Source organism: Tachypleus tridentatus, chromosome 6, assembly GCF_004210375.1.
Source record: "Tachypleus tridentatus isolate NWPU-2018 chromosome 6, ASM421037v1, whole genome shotgun sequence".
NCBI lineage: Eukaryota > Metazoa > Arthropoda > Merostomata > Xiphosura > Limulidae > Tachypleus > Tachypleus tridentatus.
In genome coordinates this window covers 10,521,332-10,547,455 of record NC_134830.1, presented here as the reverse complement: position 1 = coordinate 10,547,455, position 26,124 = coordinate 10,521,332, and the positions used below count along the sequence as shown (strand labels likewise).

The following is a 26,124-nucleotide window of genomic DNA, read 5'->3' as shown; positions in this document are numbered from 1 at the left end:
GTCAGTATTAAACCCAATATTGTATAACGTATTTGTAAATGATATATCCTTCCCCATTTCAGCATACACACTAACCTCCAAATAAGCAGACAAAATAGCTATCTAGAGCACATTCAGCAACACTCAAATGGCAATTTCCAGAGTTCAAGCCTTTCTGAGCACAGTATTGAAATGGTGTAATAAGTGACATGTTGCATTTAACTTTATCAAAACACAAACAATTGCTTTCTACAAAAAAATGAACAAGTCCATGAGAAAGATGAAAATCTTGAAATTACAACTGAACAAGATAACCATACAATTCATGAACCATATTTAATTCCTAGGTTTAACTTTCACAAATTAATAAAATTATCAACAGAACTTTTACCATCATCAACCATTTATGTCATATCACAGGAAGTAACAAAGGGTGCTCTCCAAAACCTATTACCACAATCTGCAAGGCTATCATCAGACTAATATTCAAATGGCAATGCAGTAATGTGCAATATGACAAACAAAAATACAGCAAGTAATAAGTTATTTGTAACAGGACAATAATAACAGCACATAGGCTTCCAAACCACCCCATCTGAATACATCCAGTCACTAACTGAGCTCTTCTTCCTAAAAGAATGCATTATTTACCCCAAACACCCAAAATTAAGGAATGCATAAACAAAAGAATTTGCCCAATTTGCAAACATGCACACTACATTGGCAAAACACATATTCATGTAAGCCAGACCACAGTTTTTAATATACATGGAATAACTAACAATATATCAATTTCCTGTATGGACAAGTAAAATATGTTGTGCCTATCCAGTGAAAGCAGTTTTCTCTGGGTACTCTGGTTTCCCCAACACCAAAAATTTCTGGTAGTTGGATCATTAGATCTTAGACCCTGAGAAGGACCATACCATGCATTTCTCTCCCCTAATTTTTAATTTTTAGTTCTCTGGTTGTCCCTTTAAACATTAACTTCGAATAATTTATTTGCCAGAGACAGTGCAATAGGTATTTGCATTTTCCTATTTTGAAAAGCAGAAAGGCCTGGATTGTAAGAATCATTAGTTGGTAGGGATAGCAAATATTCCTGTGTGTTTCACTCATGAAGTCCATGAGTGATGGTCCTCAAGATATATACACTGATATACAGATATGGATACACCACCATAAAAGCATCTTGTAATTTTACAGAAGCACCCCATCACCACTCCAGTGAGCACTGGAGAAGGGCACAGATGTAGTGTTAAGATATAAAACTCAGTATACCTGTCCAGGCAAAACCTGCAACCAGGTAGGCACCTGAAATATAGTGTTTAGCTAACAACAGGAAACCAGGCATATATAGGATGAGGATGATAAAGACAAATAAAAGTTGTGCAGAAAAATAACAACAATAGTTTAGGGGTTGTCCACATACTAGCCTGACTGATCTCCTCCAAATGGTGGAGGAGGTGAACAGCTAGAGACAGAGTTAAATGACAAATTAGGTGTGAAGAAACAATATGTAAAAGTGACCTGCCAAAGATATCCAACTACGCTGGGTGTAGGGTTTAAGTAGGAGAAAGATCAGGGAAAACAGGAATGCCATGAACAATGAAAGGAGACAGTATAAGCCAAATAACAGAGCAGGGAATAAACTGGACAATGGAGATAATTCAGAAATGAAAGGGAATACAGGTGGGAAAATAACTTATCCAGAAAACCAAAGTCCATCAAAGGAATATCAGATCCAGATAATAAAAAACATAAGAAAAATGGTAAAGGATGTCATAAAAATTGGAATGAAGAAGTCAGAAAAGAGGGAACAACATCTGAATGGACAATAAAACAAAAACAGCAGAGCACAACAAGGTATAGTTTGGATGAGGGAAAAGACCCAGAAGATAAGTCAATTTGGAAAATGGGCATTTCGCTGAAGACCCCTCCCAATTTTGACTGAAAGCATCTATCTCCACACCAGAAGGGTAAGGAACTGAAGGCTATAAGGAAAAATGTGTAGAATACCAGTGAATGGAAAGCACATACAAATAAGAAGTGTTTCCTATAGAGAACACATCTTTCAGAAAAACATGGGGATGAAGAGACCACTCTGTAGACAACCTGGTGTGAGTGTGATAGGTGATCAACCACAGGAATCAGAACATGGGGAACAAGAACTGCAAAAAGGCATACAATGTCATAAGCCTAGAGTCTAACCAGACAGAGATCAGTATCTGAATTCCCCTTCTTTGTTATAAAGCTAATGATACTGGAACTACAGAAAGAACAAAACCATTCTCCCCTGCTGGAGAGGAAGAAAAGGATACATACAGCCTAATAAGCCACCCCCAATCTCAGTGAAATCAAGGAAAATTGGATGGTTGAAGGGATCATGATGGAATTTCCACTGGTTGAGAAGTAACTAAAGAAGGAGATATGCATGTGTGTCCAAACAAAAGGAGGGTCACCTACAATGCAACATCCCAAAAGAGAGAATACCTCATAGACACAGAGAGGAAAAGGAGAAGGGATGGCAAACATGACTGTCTACCTGATATCCTGGAGCTGAAGTGGAGAAATTTGGGCTCAACCAAAAATGGAAATTGAGACAACCTCCAAATGAACAAGATACTGTGAGGATGTTGTTAAAGGACTTCTCATTATGCTTCATAGTTCCTTGTACACATTGCAAAGTTCAGGATATTGGCAGAGGGCAGAGTCTGTTTGTTTTGAATTTCACACAAAGCTACCCGAGGGCTATTTACGCTAGCCATTCCTAATTTAGCAGTGCAAGATTAGAGGGAAGACAGCTAGTCATCACCACCCACTGCCAACTGTTGGGCTACTCTTTTAACAACAAATAGTGGGATTGACTGAAATGTTATAACACCCCCACGGCTAAAATGGCGAGCATGTTTGGTGCAACAGGGATTCAAACCTGGGACCCTCAGGTTACAAGTCAAGCACCTTAACCACCTGAACATGCCAGGCACGGAGTCTGTTTCATAAGAAAATAAAAATATAACTATGGGTCTAATTCCTGCAAATAATTTACATATTTTCAATAGCTAAAAAGCAAATTAGACATAATATTCTACTGGATCTATGTCAATAGTACTCCTCATTCAAGAAAGTCTGGAGATTTTTCAGATCAGTTTCACTTAGATGCCTTTTAAAAAGAATATTATTGACACAGAACCAGCAACATATTGAACCTAATTTTTTTAGTGCACTAGTGCAGTACCACTAAGTCATCATAACTGAGGCAGTTGGTTCATTAGCATATCAAGCATTTCCTTGTATGCTAAATTGTTAGTGAAACTTATTTCTTCTGTGTGAAGCATTTTTTATGCTAACATTAGAAAATATACCAATGATAACCGCATGGGTTATTCTCATTATTGATTTAATGTTTTATGTACCTGCACAGGCATTTGTCCGAGTTCCAGCTTGGAGGATGAGACAACACTAACTGTTAAAAAAGCTGATGCTGATTGTGTCGTCATCAAAATCTTCCATGGAGGTACTTTTGCCAATAATCAAACTATATGTGACCTTTAAGAGCCCATTCAACCATGTTCTGAATACCAAATTCTGTTGTTCATTCTTTGCATTATTTATAGTAAATATTCTTTAGGGGTTCTAGCAGTTAATTAACATAAGTGTTAATAACTAAGTATGCTGACTCTGCACTTCACTGGTATACACTGACCAATATGTAACCTGACTGAAAAACACTTACATACACATGAAAAAGAAAGCCATTGAAACAAGACATTAAAATAAATTCAGAATTACTACATGTTAACTGTACAAAGCATTAACAAATTCATGAACTTTCCTCAATTTCAGTTTAATAAGAAATGATTAATCCTTGTATCTTTATTACAAATGTTACGTTTTGGTTGGAATTAAAAACTCCTAGTATATAACCAAATCAAAATAGTTCATGAAAACCTTGTTAACAAGTCCACTTGCACCTAACAGGCTACTGAAAATATATCTCAGTACACCACCATGCCAACCAAGCTAAGATTCACACTTATACTACAACTGAGACTACTTTTATACAACATTATGAATGTTGTACACCTCTTGGTTTATCCACAGAATTGCATTACATTACTTTTAAACATTTTCTCCATTTACTGCTTTCTATCCACATAATAAATAATTGGAAACCCTGTAGGTCAATAAAACCTTTGTATTTCAACAAGATATTCAACCTGTAATATATCCACAATTAAATGTATAAAGAAATAATTAAATAGTTTGTTTGTAGTCAAGGGTTCTGTTGAGTGAATCAATCAACTCAAAATATGTTGCTTACATGTGACATCTCAAACCAGTTTAAGAATTTTATTCACTTTAGATCTAAAAGAGCATCTAATAAAAATGCAGAGTGACAAAGTAATATTAATAACATACATCACAATACTGTATTTACAGTTTTAATTGTCTATTAAAAGCAGAAGAATATTCCAAAATATTTAGAATAGATTCCAAAATTTTACACCTCCATTGATCATTGCATACATAATAGGTAACCTAATTAAACATAAGCTGACAGGCTATCTTTAATGGTAAACATTTTAACTTTTAATACATAGCAGTTAGGTTTATAACACTCATTCTGTCACATTCTTTTCATATGGAATTCCATTTCTCTTTTTTTTTTTTTATTACCAAATTTTGGGTAATATCTGATGAAGAACTTAGAAAAGTAAATATTTATTAAGTGTTTATACTGAAAACAGAATTAAGAAAATTCTTAAACACGTTCTTCACCTTATGAACAATTTTAAGAATGTTGGACTTTTGGCAAATAAACCTTGAACTTTTCTTTGATAGATTGTCTAGGCAGAGTATTCTTGATGGAATAGATAGCAACTGTAAAAAACACAAGGGAAGAAAACTATATTTCCAAAGTATCCCTTCTTCAGCTTAAGTTACACTAACAACATGTGCCACCTATTCACTTGCAGATAAAGGTACAGAGTAGTTTATAACTTGTTAATGATCAGTGTTATGAAGTCAATGTATTTCCATTTTAATGAGTTGCACATAGTAGTCATTTTATGTGAAAGTAACTTAAACATAAAACAACTTGTTGACAATAAAAACGATAGACATAGGAGTAAAGACGATAATCTTTTGAAAGACTTTTACAAAACTTCTGAACAATATTATTTCCCATGCTTTGATTTATAGAATTAAAATTCGTTTTACAAAAAGTTTGCAACTTTCATGGTTTCATGACCTGTTCAAACCCTTATTACAGACTGACCACTTTGCATACAATAAGTATTATAATCAGCCATAAAAGCTACATTATGTTGTACAGTGATTTTTTAACATATTACGTAAGAAAAAGTATTTTTAAAGGCCAATTTTTCATAAGGTCATCTAGGTGTTACTGCTCAATGTTTTTAACAACATTTTGTGGGCAAATAAAAAAATATACATCCACTGAAGAAGAGGCAACATTTACAATGTCAAAAAACAATATAAATAAAATATACACAATTGTTTACTTTTCTAGAGACATTTTAATGAAGATTTTAAATTATTACAAATCAATTTTTAATCATACACATAATGAAATATTCATGAATTTTACAGTTTTTCCTTTCACAATTTCATGACATTTTAGAGAACTATAAATAAAAGAAATTCAATTATTTTAATCATACCTCCACCTGATGGTGTAATAGTTCCAAGTTTTACTGCCAGAGGATAACCTGTTTCTTTGAAATGATCAACAGCATGATTATTACCACCACTTCCATCAAAAAATCTCCTACCACAAAGTATTTTGCCATCTGTAAGGTTGAGCCACAAATTATCAGTCTTGTCACATCTCTCACATTTCCAGCCTTTAGGTGGAATCCTGAGGTCATTATCTAACTGGACTAGGCTATCTGCATGTCTAGAAAAAGTAATCATATTAATAGTTCCATGCTTCAAGTTCTTTACACATTTCAAAGCTTTTATAACCTTAGTAAATTTTTCATCTTTAAAGTGGACATAATATTATCCTTCATCTCCAAAGAGAACAAAGTTTTCTCAGTGAAATGTCAATATTTATATGTGATTTTTCAATTTTTTTTACTGCTAAATAAAACAGAGTAATTTTTAAAACTGTATGGGTTTTGTTTTTACTTTTTTACCTTTTAAACTTTGTAATCATTATAGCACAACTGTTGTTTTCTGGTATTTTCAAATAAAAAGTTTATTTCACAACAAAAATAAAAAGACAGATCCATTAAAATGGAAGATTCATTCAGGATATAAGGAGTAATTATACATCTGATAAATCAGTTTTCTTATATTGCATGAAATAACAAGACTATAATTCTGACAGAAATGAATACACTCTTTATCATAAAAAAAAACAAAAAATGCAGCATATGTATTATATGTATTTACACACATGAAACTACAGTTGCTTGTATGTGTCTAGGTCCAAAGCTTTCTTTTTCTCAAGACCAACTTGCACCAAAATAAAACAATCTCAAAGTAATGATCTAGAAAAATCAAATCAAGAAATTGTGCCTGAAGAGGTAAGCTTCATTTCTTTGTTTAGTTAAAAGCATAACCTTGTGACCTTTCTTCTGTCACAACAAGGGACAGGTAATACATTTATAGAATGCTAACTCCACCAGCAAAGAATATTACAGAGTTAACCCTTTCAACCTGAATGTTATATGTTACTGCAATATCTTCTTAGATAGAAAACATGTTACTGACCATAAGGAACAAAGAAACAAAGTAATTTCAACAACTTGCTGGACCATGTATTTATATTAAAACTTCATATTACTCAAATGAAACATTTTAAGAATTACTATAAACTGAAGTTGGTAGAAAATGCCTGCATACCACACTTTCACTCCATTTCTTTCCTTAAGTCAACAATTAAAATTGAAACCAATAACCTTTAAACTCTCAACACAGTCAAGGAGCAGATTAATTTATTCCTAAAAACACACACAGGACAAACCTTTTAATAATGAGCTAAAACTAACTACAATACAAGATGTAACTCTAACACTGGTTTACAGTGTACAAACATTACCAAAATTTATAACAATCAAAGTGAAAATCCATTAACTTTTAAATTAATGATACACAAGTGAATACAAAATAAAAACTCTAAAAAATAAAGTGCATACAGCAACAAAATACTAAACAAGCAAAAAAAATGAGGGTTGGGAAAACAAACCTGGAGATCGGAAGACAAAGGCAAACTCTGAATTTGAATGATAAAGCACCTCAATGGCTGTCAGTTTCTACCATTCATGTTGATAAACTACCAAGGAAGAAGTGCATACAATATGAGCAATTAATGAGGTAACACACCTAGAAAATCCAGACTGTCTGAGAAGGAATGGATGAAGTAGTGTGGTAAACCAGAGGAAAGGTAGGGAGGTAACACTGAAAGCTTGCACACAAGTGAAAACCACATTCCAAGCAGGATAAAATGGAACCATTTTGAACACATGACAGAGTGTGACAAGATATTCCTTTACTTGGTATGATATTCCTAATCATCCAACAAGAAGTGAAGCAAAGCAAGATGAACTACCAGCAACTCAAAGAGATTGATATGTGAAAATGATTTGGTCATTTTCCAATGACCCCAAACCTCTTGAACGTTGTGATATGCACCATAACTCAAAAGGGAAGAAACTGTAAAAAAATAATCCAGTAGAGGAGGTGGAAAATAAACACTGATAGTAGTATTGGTCCAATCCAACTACCAAGTGAAGTCCATCTCAGTTGAGAGGCAGGATAATAGGAGTATTTAAGTGATCCCGAATGAAGGTGATGTGTGGGCAAGATCAAGAGAAATGAGGGTTTTGAGGGAGAACCACATCGCTAAATGAGATAGGGTGTCTCATGCAGTGGGAAAGGGAGAGGCCAATATATTTCAAAAGGTGACATTTCATGTCCTATAAATGAAGAAAAGAAGGCTGGGTTCAACTGATGATGGAATTGAAATGCACACCTAGATACATCAGATATTCTATGGGTGTGAGAAACAACTTCACCTTGATAAGCTTACCCACTCTGGCAGACTTTCAATGAAAAACTGAGTGTGAACAACAGATTTCACCTGAGAGAAAGCCAAAAGTAGCTAGTTATTCATGTAATGGCAAAAACTGAGGGCCCTGGCATGAAACAGTTTAGCAACCAACCTGACTACTTGTCAAAAGGCATAAGGAGTGGAGCCAAAGCTAAATGGCAGAACTTAAAACTGATAAACATGTCCTTGATAAACAAAACATAGGAGATGTTGGGATGTCTGGGAGATAGAAATGTGTAGATGAGCATCCAACATGCTTATCTTTTTCATCCATAAACCAAAAGTGAAAACCTGCTGAAAGTTTAAGTTAGTCTTTATTGTAAATTTGGGTAAGACATGAAAATGGTATAGGAATGATAAATCTATAACCAGTTACTAATCATCCATCTATTTGGGTACAATGTATAATTGAGGAGGTTCACCAAGTTTTATGGCCCCATTCCAAAGCAAGTTCCCAACTACCTTTTGAAGATGCTAGCAAGAAACAGGATTTCTGATGGGGGAGTGAAATGAGACAAGGAGACAACAGGGAAGTGAAAAGGAAGTGAAGAACCAGACCCTCTCTAAAAGAACCTGAAGAACCCATGGCAAAATGGTAGAGCATGGCCCCCACTAATTCTGACTCTGAAGCCAAGTCATTTATGTCTTAATCCTCTAAAACATTTTCAAGTAAAAATTTGACTTCAAATAGATGAAGAACAAGAAGGCAGGACTGAAAGAGTAAAAACACAGAAAATCCCCAAACACCCCTTCATGTAAAAAAAATTGTCACATGCAAGTCATGTAGGGAAGCAGCACATAAACATACTCAAGAAAGAATGGCATTGTGACCCAGAAAGTTCCAACAACATATCAGCCACATCTGAAGAACCAGGTCCACAAATAGAACACTTACCACTGTAGTGAAGAAAAGATCATGAACATAATACAAAAAACATGAAAAAGACAAGTGAATTGCCTGAGCCAGCAAATGCATAAGTCAATAATGCATGCAGAATTGTAGACGATATATCAGTTTTATGCACGAAAATTGAGGTTGTGAGACATTTACCAATGCATTAGGGTTCAAACCCCACAAAGCAATGAGAGTTTCCAAATGTTAGGAATGAAGATAAGGGAAGGTCTATTAGATACACAAGTATGATTTTCAGATGTATGAGGCAGATGAAGTTGATGTTCAAAACTCTGGACATGAACTCCAACATCAGAAGAGGAAGGAAACAATAAATATTGGCCCATATGTTCTTCACCAAGGAAAGAAAGTTTAGAATTATAACAAGCAAGAGAAGAATAAGGCAGCACAAACCTGATTAATTCCAGAAAAGATAAAGGATGTGGGGTTAAATCTCCTGATATCACATGTGACTAAAGAAGAGTATTTGGGGTGGAGGGGGAATACAAGTTGGAAAAAGCAACATTTCAAATTCAAAAATGTAAAAAATAAAGTCTGTACTCAAAGTGATTGATTAAAAAACACAAATGTCTACTAAATTGGGCACTGATTACAATAGGGGTTGTGTTGTGCTCCTCTTGGTTGAAAAGTGCTTCGTAATAATTTACATGTTGTAATGCAGAAGTTGCAAGTGAAAGGCTAGTGACAAGCACCAACATTCTGTACCAACAGAGGGCAGTACTAATAAAGAAATAGTATTTTGTGAGAGGAGGAAAGATGTAGCATCAGAATGTTCAATTTCTTGCCCTTCACTTGAAAACTTTGTTTGGACCTGAACTCTTCTTTCTAAATTGCCAATTTTAATATCTTTGAAAAATATGGTTTAAAAATTTAAATATTTTATGCTTTATTTACCTTTTTTATTTTATTATACTAATAGAAATTTTATTTAAAAGATTTTGAAAAATCTATAGTTGTTTTCAAATATACCTAAAACAGTTGGAAAAACCATTGTGCTCAAAACACCTTTTGTGCTCTAAAGTTGAAAAATAATTAAAAACCCTTTCTTCTGATAACATTAAGAAAGTTTGGCTTTTTTTTTTTTTAATATGGACAATATATTCTTTTCAATGAAAAAAATGCTGTATCTTTCTGATATGATTTTACTAAGAATAAACAAAAATATACAAGACATATTTCAGTTTATTTGTTATTAAAGAATCAGCTGCACAATGGGCTATGTATACTGTGCCCATCACTTAGGTTAAACCCCATATTTTAGTGTTGAGAATCTCAAATTTATTGCTGAGTCACACAAAGTAACTATATACTATAAAAATACTAAAAAAAACAACGATATCAAGTTCATATACAATTTATCACTACACAGACAAATTCAATAATATTATATAAATTATTTGAGACACTTTGTGAAGAAAAATTATTTCATATAGTAGTAAATGAAAGCCTATTGTGTAAAATCCTTTTTAAACTTTTAAATACCTATCTATGCTTTACATAAAAACTCATCTGGCTATCACAACACATACAATAACCTACACAAGTAACTAACTTCAAAATGTTGTCAGTAACATAAGTACTGTGAAACTTGGAAGGTTATTTTGTTGTTAAAGTGTAGAAATTAATATTTTTTTCTATATACTATAAAAGACAGAAATATTGGCAGTAGTAAACCAAACATACATGTTTACTTAATGTTAAATATATTAATCCTACTTTGAAACCTTTCTTTTCTCCCCATCCCAAGTCCTTTCTAAGGCACTGGCCTCCCCAGCTCTTGTTGGAGACTGTGCTGCCAATATGCTAGCCACAGATAACTGCACCTTTAAATGAAATGAAATATATTGATGAAATTCACAAAATTAAATATCAAATTCTGAAATTTTACAATATACTACATGTAAAGAGTAGTGCCCCACTGAACAAACAACAGTAACTTTGTGATGACGAGAAACTCACTTGAAGTAAAAATGTATCTCAGAATGACTGGTATGGGTACCAAGATGCATTTAAACAGAAAGTAGAGTTGACTCCCATGGCCTCTTGTATGCAGACCAAGAAATCATTGGAATTTGGAGGTTTTCTGGTGTAACTGAATCCAATACTGAAACACTAAATGTATGTGAGCATAACTGACAGAAGTGCTAAGAGTAAACCCATTCTGCTGAATCTTCATTCTTATAACTGCTTGACAACAGGTGTTAACTGAATATGAACATTAGTGGAATAATTTGATCATCATTCAGTATATACATCAAGAATTATCTGAAAAACATTCTAAAATGATAAAACTTGGTTAGGTTTGACTCTAACCATACTGTTAGTAATCCATCTGTCATTAAGAGAAAAGTTGAACAGAAAACACTTATTTTCATATTATTTAAGTTTTAGAACAGTAAAAAACCTTTAAATCTTGGCTTACTTTTATTCCTTAAAATGTATGGTGTATAAGAATAAATTAAAAGTATTGACAACCATTTGTTATGTCCATTTTATTAGTTTCTCACACAAGAGAAGTAAAGAAAGTCCTAGTTAAGAGACAAAACACAACAAAAAAAACACCTACTTACTTTCATGATAAAAGCTAAGACACAAGAGCTTCAACTCAAAGTTTAACATGTTAATGTAGTTTACTTAATCAAAACTTGAAACAATTTGTTGCAAGTTATTCAAAGTTAAGCATTACACCTTAGATTATTATTGACTATATTACTATGCTGTTGGATACTTCAAAATACATAGTTTTATTGTACTCAAATGGTGTATACATTTTATCCAAATGAAATTGTGCCCTTCATTAAAAAAAGCATATGTTGAGTAAGGAGTGCTGAGTTCTAAACAGTATCTAAAATAAATTGGTCAGCAAAAATATATATTGAGGGAAGAATAACTTTTGATCATGTCCAGTATACATAGTGCTTTGTGTTACAATAATTTCTTTGTTTGTTTTTTTTAATTTCGTGCAAAGTTACTTGATAGCAATTTGTGCTAGCCATCCCTAATTTAGCAGTGTAAGACTAGAGGGAAGGCAGCTAGTTACCACCACCTACTACCAACTCTTTGGTTACTCTTTTACCAGTGAATAGTGGAATTGACAATTACATTATAATGTCCCCATAGCTGAAACAGTGACCATGTTCGATGTAATGGGGTGTTTCATTATAAATATATTATTCATTTGGAATGATACATCATGAAGAAATTATTTAATTTGCTAATACACCAACACTTATTTCTAATAAAACTGTGAAATTTAACACTCGGTTAACATTTTCTTGCCATTGTAATCATTTCTAAACAAGATCCATAACTAAGATCTTTCAAATACTTCACTATTCTTATTCAGAAAACCATTACAACTTTTACATGTGACAACTTCTTAATCAGAATTTACATGGTCCTTGATAGTGATAACTCAAGATGCATTACAAGATATCTTAAATCATGGAAATTTCTATTACTGTTCTTGTTTTACATCTATTTCAGTAACAGAAATATGTAAGTATATGATTTTCCATTTTATTAATATATTTTATATCATTGGTATTAACTTACCTAATTTATTTTATGATGTTTATAACATGTATTGCTATACAAAACCAATGGTTTATGACTTTGGTAAAGGTTTTTAAAATATTGGAATTTCCAATATGAAGAGCATCTTAAAAACATATGGACTACATCAAATAACAACACTAACTTTCACATTTGTAACGCACTCACAGCAAGAAAATGTGGAGCATGTTCAGTGACATCATGTCTACAACTCTGTACCCGACAATCATAACCACATCCTAACACACCATCCTGGTCTCTTAAAACAAACTTGTGCATTTACCTTTTAACAGCATCTCTAAGTTTTATTTTAATGGACAGATCTGAACATTTATTTAAAAAAAAAACTTACATTAGAATTACTTTGTACAAAAAATTGCATAATGAGGCTTACGACAAAGTTTTGTGTGTATAGTAAAGTGGTTAAAAAAAAACAAAGACATATTTTAGACTTTGACCTAACCATTATTAGTTTTATGTCCAAGGATATTAAATGGATATCATTTACTAATTTGGCAGCTGTGCTGAATATTAGCAAACCTAGGATGTGAAAGAGTCAGAACCATCTACACACAAGTATATCTTGGTTATTGATTACAATTTACTGTTAAGGATAAAAGTTAAGCCAACTAAAGACACATGTTTGAAACTGGAAGAATTCTGATGTGCATTTTTATGGAAATATAAATAAACTATGAGAAAAATAAAGTAATAAAATCTGGTGATTTACCTGCAGTGTCTCAAAGTAATCAAATAATGTCACCAAAACTAGTTGTTCTGGTCATCACCATTTCTGATTATTCCAACAACTGATTAACCAAAATTACAATTATATCTAACATCAGGAAATATAATCAATTAATCAAAATTAGGATTTCTGATTATTCCATTTAAACATATAATTACAATATTTAAATATGAGTATGTTTCCTTGTTTTTAAGAACAAAACTACAAAATGGAGGAAGGGGTGCCTCACAATTTGATGAACTCAAATTCAATTCCTATTCACATTAAAGTGATTCTGTCTGTTATTTAAAAGTTATTAAGGCTATACACAACTGTCACTAAAGGAATGACAACTGGTTGACAGTACGTATCAGCAGTACTTTACTTTAGTGTTAAATAGTGTAAATTTATTTTGTGTACATTGTACTGTTTTTCTAATTTATTATTGAGTCACTGTGTTCTTTGATGTTTAATAAGCAAGTACCACTTGGTTTAGCTTGTTTTGAATTTTAGGCAAAGTAACATGAGGCCTGTGTGCACTAGCCATCCCTAATTTAGCAAGGAAAAACTAGAGAGAAAGTAACTTGTCATCACCACCCACTGCCAACTCCTGGGCTAATATTTTACCAAAAAATAGTGGGATTGAACATCACATTATAATACCCCATGGCTTAAAAGATGAACATATTTAGTGGGACAGGTATTTGTACCTGTGTCCTGCAGACTAAGTCAAGCATCCTAACCACCTAGCCACGTCAGAAATACCAAGTGTAAATCTTGTTACTTCCTACAAATATTTTCAGAAATCAATAATTTTACTCTTTACATTGCATAATCAAGACTGAATATAAGAGAAGGGTCCAAGAAGGATAAAACCCCTTCTGCTCCTTCAGAAATTAATAAATGTATTATTTAATGCTGTATAGGCAGATAAGGATTAGAGGGGGGGGGTGAGGAGTGAGGATCGTTCAGTTTTTCTCAATGGTTAATAACTAGTATTTAATGTCGTACAGGGAGACACAGTGGTATCTGAACCCAATGTCCCACCTCTATTTGTTTTAAAGATGAATAAAAAAAATAGCCAGACATTCTTCAACTACCATACAATACCACAAAGATACATCAAAAGTCAGTGTTCTTATTTGACTGGGGTATTAATTACCTTGATAACATTTCTGGATTTTCTGAACTCAATACTGTTAGTGTCTACAGCAACCAATTTAAGTACTCATCCAATATCCAATTATTTCTAAACTAATAAAACAATTTGAACATCAATTAAAAATCACTCTGGTAACTTTTTATTTTTTTCCGGACACTCAAACAACATATCTAAACTTTTGAAATTTATTTTCTCAATGTTATTATTCTTAAGAACTCCTTCTGCTCATAATACAGGCTTGTTACAGAATAAATTTTTATTGTTTTCAAGCTAAAACTTCCATGAGTAATATACTTTACGTATTTTTGATGTTGAATATAAATAAAAGTGGTATAACTGTGCAAGTAAAAACTTTAAAAAAATGAAAACAAGCATCCTAATTACCAATGATATAATTACTAATTTAAAACATGATCTATTTAATTCTAATTTACAAACTTGAAATGTTTGTTTTTAATTATTTTCAATATAAATTGCATTACTAGAAATAAAGTATAAACTCTGAATATCATTGGCTTATAACCTGACTAAGCTAATCATTTGCAAAATATATTACGATTAAATTAACCATACAGTTTATTTAAATTACTTCAGAACTATATCGCTGACAATGATTAATCCAAAATCTATGATTTAAAAAAAATACTAAAAATTTGGTTACAATGTTACACATCTAACTTTTAAAATGTTAACTGCTATCATACTATCATTGCAAAAATGAAACAATACTATTATTAACACAATAATATTGTATTATCTGAATAATTTCCATTTTATTTGCATTCATTCCATAATGGTTTTCAAACTTTGTAACATAAAGCTGCAACTATCAAAAGATTTATTTTTCAAAACAAGTCAATGTTATTCTAATCTTTACTTTTTGGAAATATTCATTTTAATAATAAATGAGTTATAACTAGTCTTCCCTAATTTAGCAGTGTAAGACTTTATAGAGGGAAGGCAGCTAGTCATCACCACCCACCACCAACTCTTGGGCTACTCTTTCACCAACGAACAGTCAGATTGACCATCACATTATAACGCCCCCACGGCTGAAAGGGCGAGCAGGTTTGGTGTAACATGGATTCGAACTCTTGACCCTTGGAACATTCAAGTTTTCTGAATATTTCTATGTTGGTTTTAAACGTTTCTTATGATCCTCCAAAATATTTTAATTGTATGGTATTTTATGATTATGTATTTATCTTATATGTTTAAAATTATACTTTAATTCTTTTTGATATTTTCAACTTCAAAAATACGTAAGTAATGCTTCTGCACAGAAAGATTACAAATTATTATCAAAACGATTCAAAGAAACCTTTTTCCAATATTTCAAAAATTCAAAATGTAATTTAATTTCTTAGTTTTAAGTTATACTGATAGATTATGTAAAGAACTGTCAAAAATTAACACAAAAACATTCATTTACAAATGAAACATAGCAGCTTTATATTGCCAGAAATTATTCATATAATAACCAAGCACCCACAACTTTAACTTGTTATCCAACTTTGGGAAAAATAAATAAATAAACATACCAGTTCTGGAAGATCAAGATTGGGAAGAGGGATCTCAATGAAATCTGGTAACACTGCAATAGAAGTGAAGTCCAATATTTCATACTTATTACCTTCTTCCGGAATAAAGCCCCCCTCAACTCCTGCAAACAAACAGCACAGACATTTAACAATAAACACTGTGTATAAGAACCTAAGAATGCATTTCAGTGTTACAGTTTATGAATATATGCATTAAAAACTGTTCACCTTTTTCTTGTATTTAAATATTATTATTATTACACTGACACATTTTTCCACCCAATTTTTACAAATATAAAGAATAACATAACTACTTTTATCTTTGGAAATAAATAATGTCAAAAGAGCACTGTTCATACTAATAAAAACACAGATATCTCAGCTAAGGAATATTAGAATTTTTACCACAGGAAATTTTCCTTCTATATAATTTGTTGGTTATTATACTTTGAACACGTCAAGAGAGAAAAAAATCAGAAATCTAAATAGTAGAAGGTTTACTACATAAAACTTTCAAAGGCAAGTTTCATACATTTTAAAATCAAAATCAGGGTTTCATTTTAGGGTCTGCCAAATGTCTAAGGCAAATGAAAATCTGATTCAACTAAATAAAAAAAAATTTCAACATTTTTCTTTGTTCACTTTTAACACATTGACTGCTGATTTGTTATATAGGGTACAATCCACCTTCGACAGTTTAATGCAAGTCTGCAGTATACAGTGAGGAAAGTTCAGCATGCATTTGAAGAAACTGCTCTCAAAGGGTTGACAGATAGTTATTTTAGAATTCAACATCAAATACAGGTAAAGTGTAGTCAAAAGTATTTGACAGCATACTTCTCTGTGTTAACCTATTTATGCTTTACAGTGCATATGTTTTAGCATAACAAACTACTGACTTTCAAGCAAAATTCATTCTATTATCAGATTCCAGTTTCAATAACCATTTAATAAACTACTGTTAAAGGTGATTTATATAAAAATCCTCAATCTCTGACCTTTTCTCTAATTTGGTTAGCATTCCTCTGGGCAGTATGGAACTTAATGTAAGTTACTTATTCTAATATACATATTACTCATGCAAAGCAAAATGTTTATAGCTTCTAATCTTATTTATTTACAGAAGCAGAGATGCCAACTATTTCAAACAACTGAGCATAATGGTTGTAGACAGAGCCCTTTCACAGTTTTAGGCCTTTTAGATTTGCCAGAAACAAGACAATCCGGTGAAAGAGGCCTCTTTTTTTCCATCTTGTGAACGATTGCATTGGTGTTTCTATGCCGCTCAGAAAACAAGAAATACCCATCTACGCGAGTGCTGATTGGCTGACAAGCACTGATGATGTAACTATGGATTCCCCCATGTACCCAGTATGGAGAAGCACCGCACTCAAACTATTGGCAGATGTCAGAGATACAAATATTTTTTATTATTTCAAGCACAAACATGATTATTGCAAGTAGCCATTTGGACTACGTCTCTTATTTATTATCAAAATTTATTTGTATCTCACTAGAAATTTTCTTTTCACCCCTTTCAAGCCCTGGGGGAACAATTTATCACTTTACTGTATAGGCCTATATAATATATAATAATTTGGGAGTTGCAACAAGTCGTAATATTTGTCTGTATGAGCATATAGTCATAATGTATATACCAAAATCATAATGATTACGCTCAAATCGTAATGGTTGACATCTCTGCAGAAGCATAAACTAGAAAATTACTTGTTAGGCTCACTTGTCACATTCTCTGTCACAGATTACCAATAGTTCTTTCTCATTCTATCACAAGACATATGATGTTGTTTTCTATATGGATAAGATTCTATTTCCTTTCCAGTTTAAGCTTTATTCCTACAGGAAACACATCAACATGATAAGGTAAATTTTTAATGAAATGTATCACACTGTTAGAAAGCGAGAAAATTTATTAGTTATAGGATATTGTCTGTTTTGTACAAATATTATTGCATTCTGAGATACAGTATTTAATGAAAGAAAAGTTGTTTAGTGCAGCTGTAACATTAGTATAAAAAGTAGGCTTAAATTTCATTAAAAGTAAAAAAAGGAAAAGAAGAGACCCAGGGAAGTAAAACATTTGTTTTTCATGTGCATTCTTTATCAGCATAGAATAAACTAAAATGTAAAAAATTAGAAATTTATTAGGCTAAACAATGTTAGATTTGGTAAGATAATGAAAAACATTTACTCACAAGGCATGCACGAACAACTTGTGCAGTAAAAAAAAAGGTGTCTTGGTAATTTGCATACCACCACCCTTCAAGCAACTCCCATCTAAACTCAAGATTTCTTGTGAATTGTGCTATTGCATAATAACATTACTATGTGGCAAAAGCCATCCACTTATAGGAGGCTGGGCAAAGCCTCCCTGCACACTATCTTTCTCTATGATTTTGCACTCGTGATCTTCATTTTGTGACAAGGCAAAGAATACTCGGTTGTATCAAAAATGTAGAGGAAGGGTGGGAAGTTTGTCCAGAAATACAAGTATGGGGAAAATAAAAATACTGCAGTCCAAAATCTTCTATACAAGAAATGGAGAGCCATTATCTGTAGTGTGATTGGGGATCATTCAGACTCCACTTGGCACTCGACTCAAATCAACCAGACTTATTGGACCAACACTTGTGGTCAGAGAAGGGCACAAAAATAGTTAGTGCATGTTTATCTCAAATCTATCATCAGACACCTGAGCTGATACCAGCTGTAGGAAGGCAGCTAGTCATCACCACCCACTGTCAACTCTTGGGCTACTCTTTTACCAACGAATATTGGTAACATTATAATGCCCCCACGGCTGAAAGGGTGAGCATGTTTGGCGTGATGGGGATTCGACCCCATGACCCTCATATTACGAGTCAAGTGCCTTAACCACCTCGCCATGCTGGTTCTGGTGGCAACATGAATAAAAAATATAGAAAAGGCAAGAGTGAAGAATAAATAACAATAATAAGAAAACCAAAAAGTATTAATTACACCTGCCTAGTAACCAGTCACAGTCAAAAGTAATAAGCCTCATTTGAACAGCCAATGGGGAATAAAAGGAAGAGAATGCAAAAAATGTGGCAAAGAGACCAACTATGGAATGTGTACCCTTGACTTGGGTAGACAACAAGGGAGGACAAATGAACAGAACAACAAAGAAGGAAGGCCACATGTAGAGAGAGTCTGAAACATATTGCAAGGGACTGGACAAATCCCATACATGAAGTCAAAGTGATTACACTGCAGGATGGGAAAGGAAGAAGTGAGGTGGAAGGAATATAGAGAGCAGCAGTGGCAGATGAAGAGGACAGGAAAAGGTGCAACAGAAAAAACTAAAGCTGAGCTGAGCTGACCACTAAGAGGATATTTAGCAGGATTCAACATAGACTATCTGAAATGAGGGAAAACACAAGACAGAAACTGAGTAGGAGTATACATATGGGGAAAAAAGGTATGGATCATTCCTGATGGTGAATTGATGGGTTGGTTGTTTGGCATTTTACAGCACAAAGCAACTAGGCTATCTGTTCCAAACATTAAAATTAAAGTAAAATTATTAAAATTCATAAAAGTAAATTAAGGTAAAACAAAAACTTTAATTTTTGAATTAAAAACATAAATAACATTAAATCCAATTTCTATATCTAGTTTACAGCAGTAAGAGAGAAAATACAGTAATACAAGTTATAAAGGACTATTTGTAGCATAATTTTAATTATTATAATTCGTCAGGATGACGAATGGGAAAGTTCAAGCATCAGAATTAGTCACCCAAGGTTGGCCTTTCTAGTCCTGGTTCTCGAGTTATTTCACATCACGGAAATTTTCTAATTTTGTATCAAACTAATCTTACTTTAATTCATAAAAATGAATCACATTAAAACAAAACAAAGTCTAATTTATGAATTAAAAACTTAAATAGTATTAAAAAGGCCAATGGTCTTTAAAAAACTAAAAGCATTTGTAAGGTGGACAGTATCAGTGTTGCCAATGGCACTGTCCAGTATCAGGGATAAACCTTGGGACAAAACATGTCTAAAACAGTGCTGCTATTGAGTCATAATGATTTCAAGACAGTAAAATGTGACTTATTGTGGCCCGAGTGTCACACAGACAACACATTGGTGTATCAGTCCCAGATTAAAAAAAAAAAAAAGACGAGTTAAAAACTGTGACCAATGTATAGTCTATCTAGTTAGGACTATCTTCTTTCTGATCCTCATGGAAACAATACGGCCAAAGTTCAATAGAGGGTTTTATCTGGAAAAGCTTGTTTTTATGTTGCTCACTCCAAGTTGACTGCCAACTGGCACAGAGCTGAGCCTTGAATACAGAACCATAGTCCATGTATGGAATAGGCACCACAATGACAGTGTCTAAGCAGACAGACTTAGATGCAGTATCAGCAAGCTTGTTCCTGTGAATACCAAATGAACAGGATAGACGTAGATGTTAAAGAGAAATGGGCCAGTCAGTTTTTAACATCAGCAAGAACAAGATGAGAACTACTGTAAAACAATTCCAGGGCCAGTAGAGAACTAAGCCAGTTGGTACGAATAGTATGAATTAAGTACTGTTTAGCTCCTATACGATCCATAGTTAGAGAAATAGCACAGAAACTGTATAGGGGATTCTGTGTGCAACCACTGAACCACAACAAACCATGGCAGACCCCATAGAGTCAACTAATTTCAAATCATCCATATAAATGGGAATGGAAGGATGGTTCAAAATATGTTCAACAAATAAAAGATGGTATTTCCAATTGGGAGTATTCACTTTTCTCAGATGACTTAAAGAAAGGTCACATTTGGGGATGGTAATAAACAATGGTGTGATGAGCTGATCAGTGGAGACAGCAATGTCATCAAAGGGGAGACTTTATTCAGCCAACCGCACCTGGATACAAAAGCTAAACAAAACAATGGCAGACCATCTATTCTGAAAAGCATGACCCACTGAGGAAGGAAAACACAACTCCAGGTGAGATGCTGTTGTAAGGATTGAAGTTTTGCAGCATACAGTAAAGATAGTTGCAAATGGCAGAGGTATAGAGGAGGTTCATGAGACTCAGTGTACAAATTCTGGGCTAAAGAAGTGCAGATAGCCCCTGTGCAGAGCCAAAGTCCCTGATGGTGGAAATGGTCCAACATCTTCAAGGCTGAGGTCATGGCAGAGCCACAGACCAGAAACCCATGATCAAGTTTTGGTCAAATGAGGGCAAGATAGATTTTTAGCAAAGAACATCGATTCACTCTCCAAGAGGTATAAGAGAGGGCATGGAGAATGTTCAGTGCCCTTGTACACTTGATACTCAGCTGCTTGATGTGTGGAATAAAGATCAGCTTATGGTCAAGGATGAGCCCATGAAAGAGGAGGATTGTATGGGAAAGTAATAAAGTTAAAAGGAAATTGTGAAAAAGAGACCAAGGTCATAAGTATGTCCTGTACAATGACATATGGAGGGAGAAGGGTGATGGGAATGGTACAATGGGTGTAGTTAGATGATCAAGAAGATGGACTGGACAATCCCTCACATGATGATAAAGGATGTCATACACCAAGGAAAGAGCAGTGTGTGAAAGTGCATCAGAAGGGTTGGTTAGTTGGTTGATTTAGGATCTTATGACACAAAGCAGCTAGGCTATCTGCATCAAACATCCTGTAAAAAGGTAAAAATAAAGTAAATGTAGTAAAATTCATAAAAAGAGATGAAGGTAAAATAAAACAGCATTTAAAAACAAATAGCATAAAATCAATGTTGACATCTAGTCTACAATTTTAAGTGAGAAAACACAGCAAGAGACGTTGTCAAGGACTTTCTGTAGCATAAGGGTAATTATCATAACCTGCCAGGAAGACTAACAGGTAAGTACAAGAACCACCATCAGACACCTGAAGTTGGCCTTTCTAGTCCTGGTTCCGGGTTATGTGATATTACAGCCATTGTCAAAGGGTAAAGTAATAAAAGTTATAAAAGACATGTAGCAAAATTGTAAATAACTTCCCAGGATGACTAACAGGTAGTTCAAACGGATAGTTTAAACAGCAGCATTAGTCACCTGAAGTTGGCCTATCCTGTCCTGGTGTCGAGTTATTTAATGTTATGGCCATTATCTAATTTACAATAGAACTAGAGAGATTGTGATTCTTAAAAGGGAACCACAATAAAAGAGGTTTAATGAATAAATATAAAACACTTAAATCACATTAAAGAGATTAATGGCATTAAAAAAACGAAAAACTTTATCAAGGTGGACAGTGTCACCGTCACCAATAACACTGTATAATGTTATGGACAAACCTTGGGACAAAGTGTGTTTAAAATGGTGCTGTCATTGAGAGTCGTAATGATGGCAAGAAAGTAAAATGTGGCTTATAGTGATTTGAGTGTTACACAAACTACACACTGGTGCAACAGTTCCAGATAAAAGAAAATGATGAGTTAAACAACTGTGACCAATGCATAGTCTTGTTAGAACAACTTCCTCCTTCCGATCCTTACAAAAGCAAGACGGTCAAAGTCCAATATAGGGTTTTATTTGGAAAAGCTTGTTTTTGCACTGCTCACTCCAAGTCAACTGCCAGCTGCCACAGAGCCAAGCCTTGGATACAGGACCATGTATGGAATAGGCACTGCAGACAGATTTAGCTGCTGTGTCTGCAAGCTCATTCCCACAAATACCAACGTGGCCTGGTATCCAGAAAAACTGGATAGAAGCAGATGTTAATGAGAAATGAGCCAGTTGGTTTTGAATATCAGCAAAAACAGGGTGTGAACCGACATGAAGCAATTCCAGAGCCAGTAGAGAACTAAATGAGTCAGTATAAATAATACAGTTGGAGTACTGCTTAGCTTCAATATGATCCAGGGCAAGAGAAATGGCATACAGTTCAGCAGTGAACACAGAAGCTGTAGAGGGGATTCAGTATGCAACCACCAAACTGCAACAAACCATGGCAGAGCCCACAGAGTCACCTGATTTGGAACCGTCCGTATAAATTGGAATGGAAAGATTGTTCGAAAGATGTTCAGTAAGTAGCCCCACCTAAACACTGACAATAGTTGACACTGTATACAACAGATAAATGGATTAGTAATTAACCAGAACTTTATAGATGATGGGGAATTGTTAAGGATGAAACATTATCCACTATGTATAAGTACTAAGAAGTAATGAACTGTAACAAAATAATATTGTCTGGATATGACATACCAAGGAATAATGGATGAGAAATAAACACTACCATCCATGGGTAAAAATTATGAAGAAAAAATCTATGAAAAAAACATTAACTATGAAGTGGACATATCAAGGAGTAATAAGCCTATACATCATCATTAAAGTGTTGAAAATATTATATCCTTTATGGACATGTTAAGGGATAATGAAAGAACTACAGAGAATGTTCAAGTATACATACCAAAAAGTAAATAAACTGAAGCACTCTACATCATGTCTACATATTATAGCACAATTAACTGTTACTACACATTACCTACTAAGTGTGCATGCTAAGGTGTAATGAACTATTACCTTCTAAGTAACATAAGAAGTAATGTACCAAGATTAAACATGTCCTCTTTTATATATATTATGTTCTATACATGTGAAGTAATTAACTCTAATTAAACATTAACATTTAACTATACATATTAAGAATAAGCAACTTCTTCTAAGCACTAACTGTTGTGTTTATGGAAAGTATCAATAAGCTGTGATGAATCAAAAGTTTCAGTGAGACATGGGAAGGAGGAACTAACCACATCTGAACATTATTTCCTATGAGTACAAGTAAAGGAGTAATGAACTATGGCATAACATTAACCATAATGGGCTATATTTTAAGGAGTAATGAACAATGTAAAAACAATATATTCTATGTGTAAATGTTAGGAACAAGAACCAGAACTAAACATTAATGAGAATGTGTACATGCAAAGAGTAATGAACTGTATCAAACCAACATCTATTATTGTGAAAGTGGAAAGGTTAAAAATTTAAGAACTTAAACTAAAGATTAATGGTAAGAAATTTTTTTTTCTTATAGCAAAGCCACATCGGGATATCTGCTGAGCCCACCGAGGGGACTCGAACCCCTGATTTTATTGTTGCAAATCCGAAGACATACCGCTGTACTAGCAGGGGGCTAAAAATGTGCCTGCCAGGGACCGAACTGATAAGAAATACGTAATCAAAACAAAGCATTATCTTTCGTGTTAAAGAAGAGAAATATTAATAACTATGTATACATGATATGGTATAATCAATTTAGAATCAGCAATATCTGTCTGTGAAGAAATAACAAACAAGAAGTAACATTACCTTCAGTTTGGAGATATGAAGTAATAAATGAGAATGAAATATCTAAGACTGCGTTACATGGGAAAGTAAAACTAACTGTAACTAATAATTAATGTTTATGTTTGTATAACCATATGACCAATCAGCAAAGTCTGTATACGTGTGAAAAAGAGACAAGCTATAGTTAAACATAATATACTAAGTGATGTACAGTAAGGAGTAAGTAACTATGATTAAATATTATAGTGTAAGTCGTATACATTAATTATGTGACCACCAGCTTTAAGTGTTGTTAACAGGAAATTTTCCTCTTGTTATATTTTATTCCAAAAATAAAAACCAGTGGATGAAATTGTTTGAAATTTAACAAGAACTTTCCTAAAAGTATGGAGTTTGAAAGAGTAAAACAATTATTTTTTTAAATTTTCTCATGAAACTTGTTATCTCAGACACTCAACAGTTGATTCATTAGGTGATTTACATGAGTAGAAAAATGCTGTTCATCATCTTACACTTTTCATATTTCACTTGCATAATTTCTAGATCCTCCTAGATGAATATCAGTTTTTAATGCAAATTTTTAATTTTATTTTCTATTTTGTCTACTCTGTCATTAATTCTAACTATTACCATCAGTGTAAAGTGTAAAAAATATTTTAAAACTAAGAAATAGAAACGTGCATACCCTTTAACGTTTCTTTTAATAATTTTAGAATATCTTCTTTAGGTCAGAATTGTAATTCATGTCTTTGTCTTTCACTTACAGTTTATTTGAAATGTCTTATTTTCCTCTACTATCTGTTTTGTTCATTATTTATATAAAACATACATCAATGGATGCCTTGTGGGCAATGTAACATTACCTTTGGCAGGGATGGTTTAACATGCAGCAAAAGTGTTTCCACTCGCTTATTTATAAAACACGTGTTGAATGAGGCACAGCATACAATAAATTTTAAAAATAATTAATCCTTGTAAACACACATAATATATAAGTAAAATATTAAAGTAAAACCTAGGTGCAACTTAACTGTCTGTCAAACTAATATGTATGAGAGAAAATTGTCATGTCCTCAGGATAACAACCACCAAGAATGCACTAAGCAAGTGTACTCCTTTAGTAGTCAACTTTTACACTGTGCAAGGTCACAAAAAATAAAGGAAATATATATTTTGAAATCTGCTCTACTAGTCATATGTATACCATTCAAATCTAATTTATTGCTAAGCAACAGCTCTTACTTTGTGCGAGTGTGGCTCCTATTGGTTGGTGAAAACTTTAACAATGTCAATCTTGGAACTGAGCTCTTAGAAATCAACCTAGTTAGAGGTAACCATGCATAATACATGGGTACTCTGACCATCTTGTATTAAGATACAACACAGTTGAAATAATAAAATAACCACGAGTGTGTTGCATAACAAGAAAACTGAAGATTTAATTATCATTTCAGGTGTTTATTTTTAAATAAAGTAAAACTTTAATATAAAACATTGAATCATGACATAAATTATAATGTTAAGTTCATTAAACTACACTGATAGTCTAGTGCTTTAATTGAATTTTGAATGTAACTTAGTAACACTTTATAACATGTGCAGAAAGAAATTGAGAGTGAGCCAGTAGTCACAAGGTTATGGAGTAATGAACTAGTTCAAAATGAGATATCACATGTGGACATTTTGAGGAGTAGTAAACAAAGTCAAAACATTAAATTTTATGAGTATCATGTTAAATAAACATTATCATCATCTGTGCATTATCTAGTAATACAGGATGAAGCCTAAAACAGCAGCAGTGCATTGAACCCCAAAGAAAATGTTGAGGCAGCATTAACAGGAGAGAAAA

At 33.3% G+C, this 26,124-nt stretch overlaps 1 protein-coding gene across 2 annotated transcripts in view; it reads right to left on the bottom strand.

Annotated features, from left to right (window-relative positions):
* Usp5 (ubiquitin specific protease 5) overlaps nt 1-26,124 on the bottom strand; it is a 113,718-nt gene that overhangs the window by 75,696 nt on the left and 11,898 nt on the right. For both annotated transcript variants that reach the window (XM_076503292.1, XM_076503293.1), the window contains exons 4-6: nt 15,961-16,082; nt 10,692-10,798; nt 5,667-5,902 (exon numbers count right to left, since the gene is read on the bottom strand). In XM_076503292.1, the coding sequence (XP_076359407.1) occupies nt 5,667-5,902; nt 10,692-10,798; nt 15,961-16,082 (465 nt within the window). The remainder of the gene's footprint in view (nt 1-5,666; nt 5,903-10,691; nt 10,799-15,960; nt 16,083-26,124) is intronic.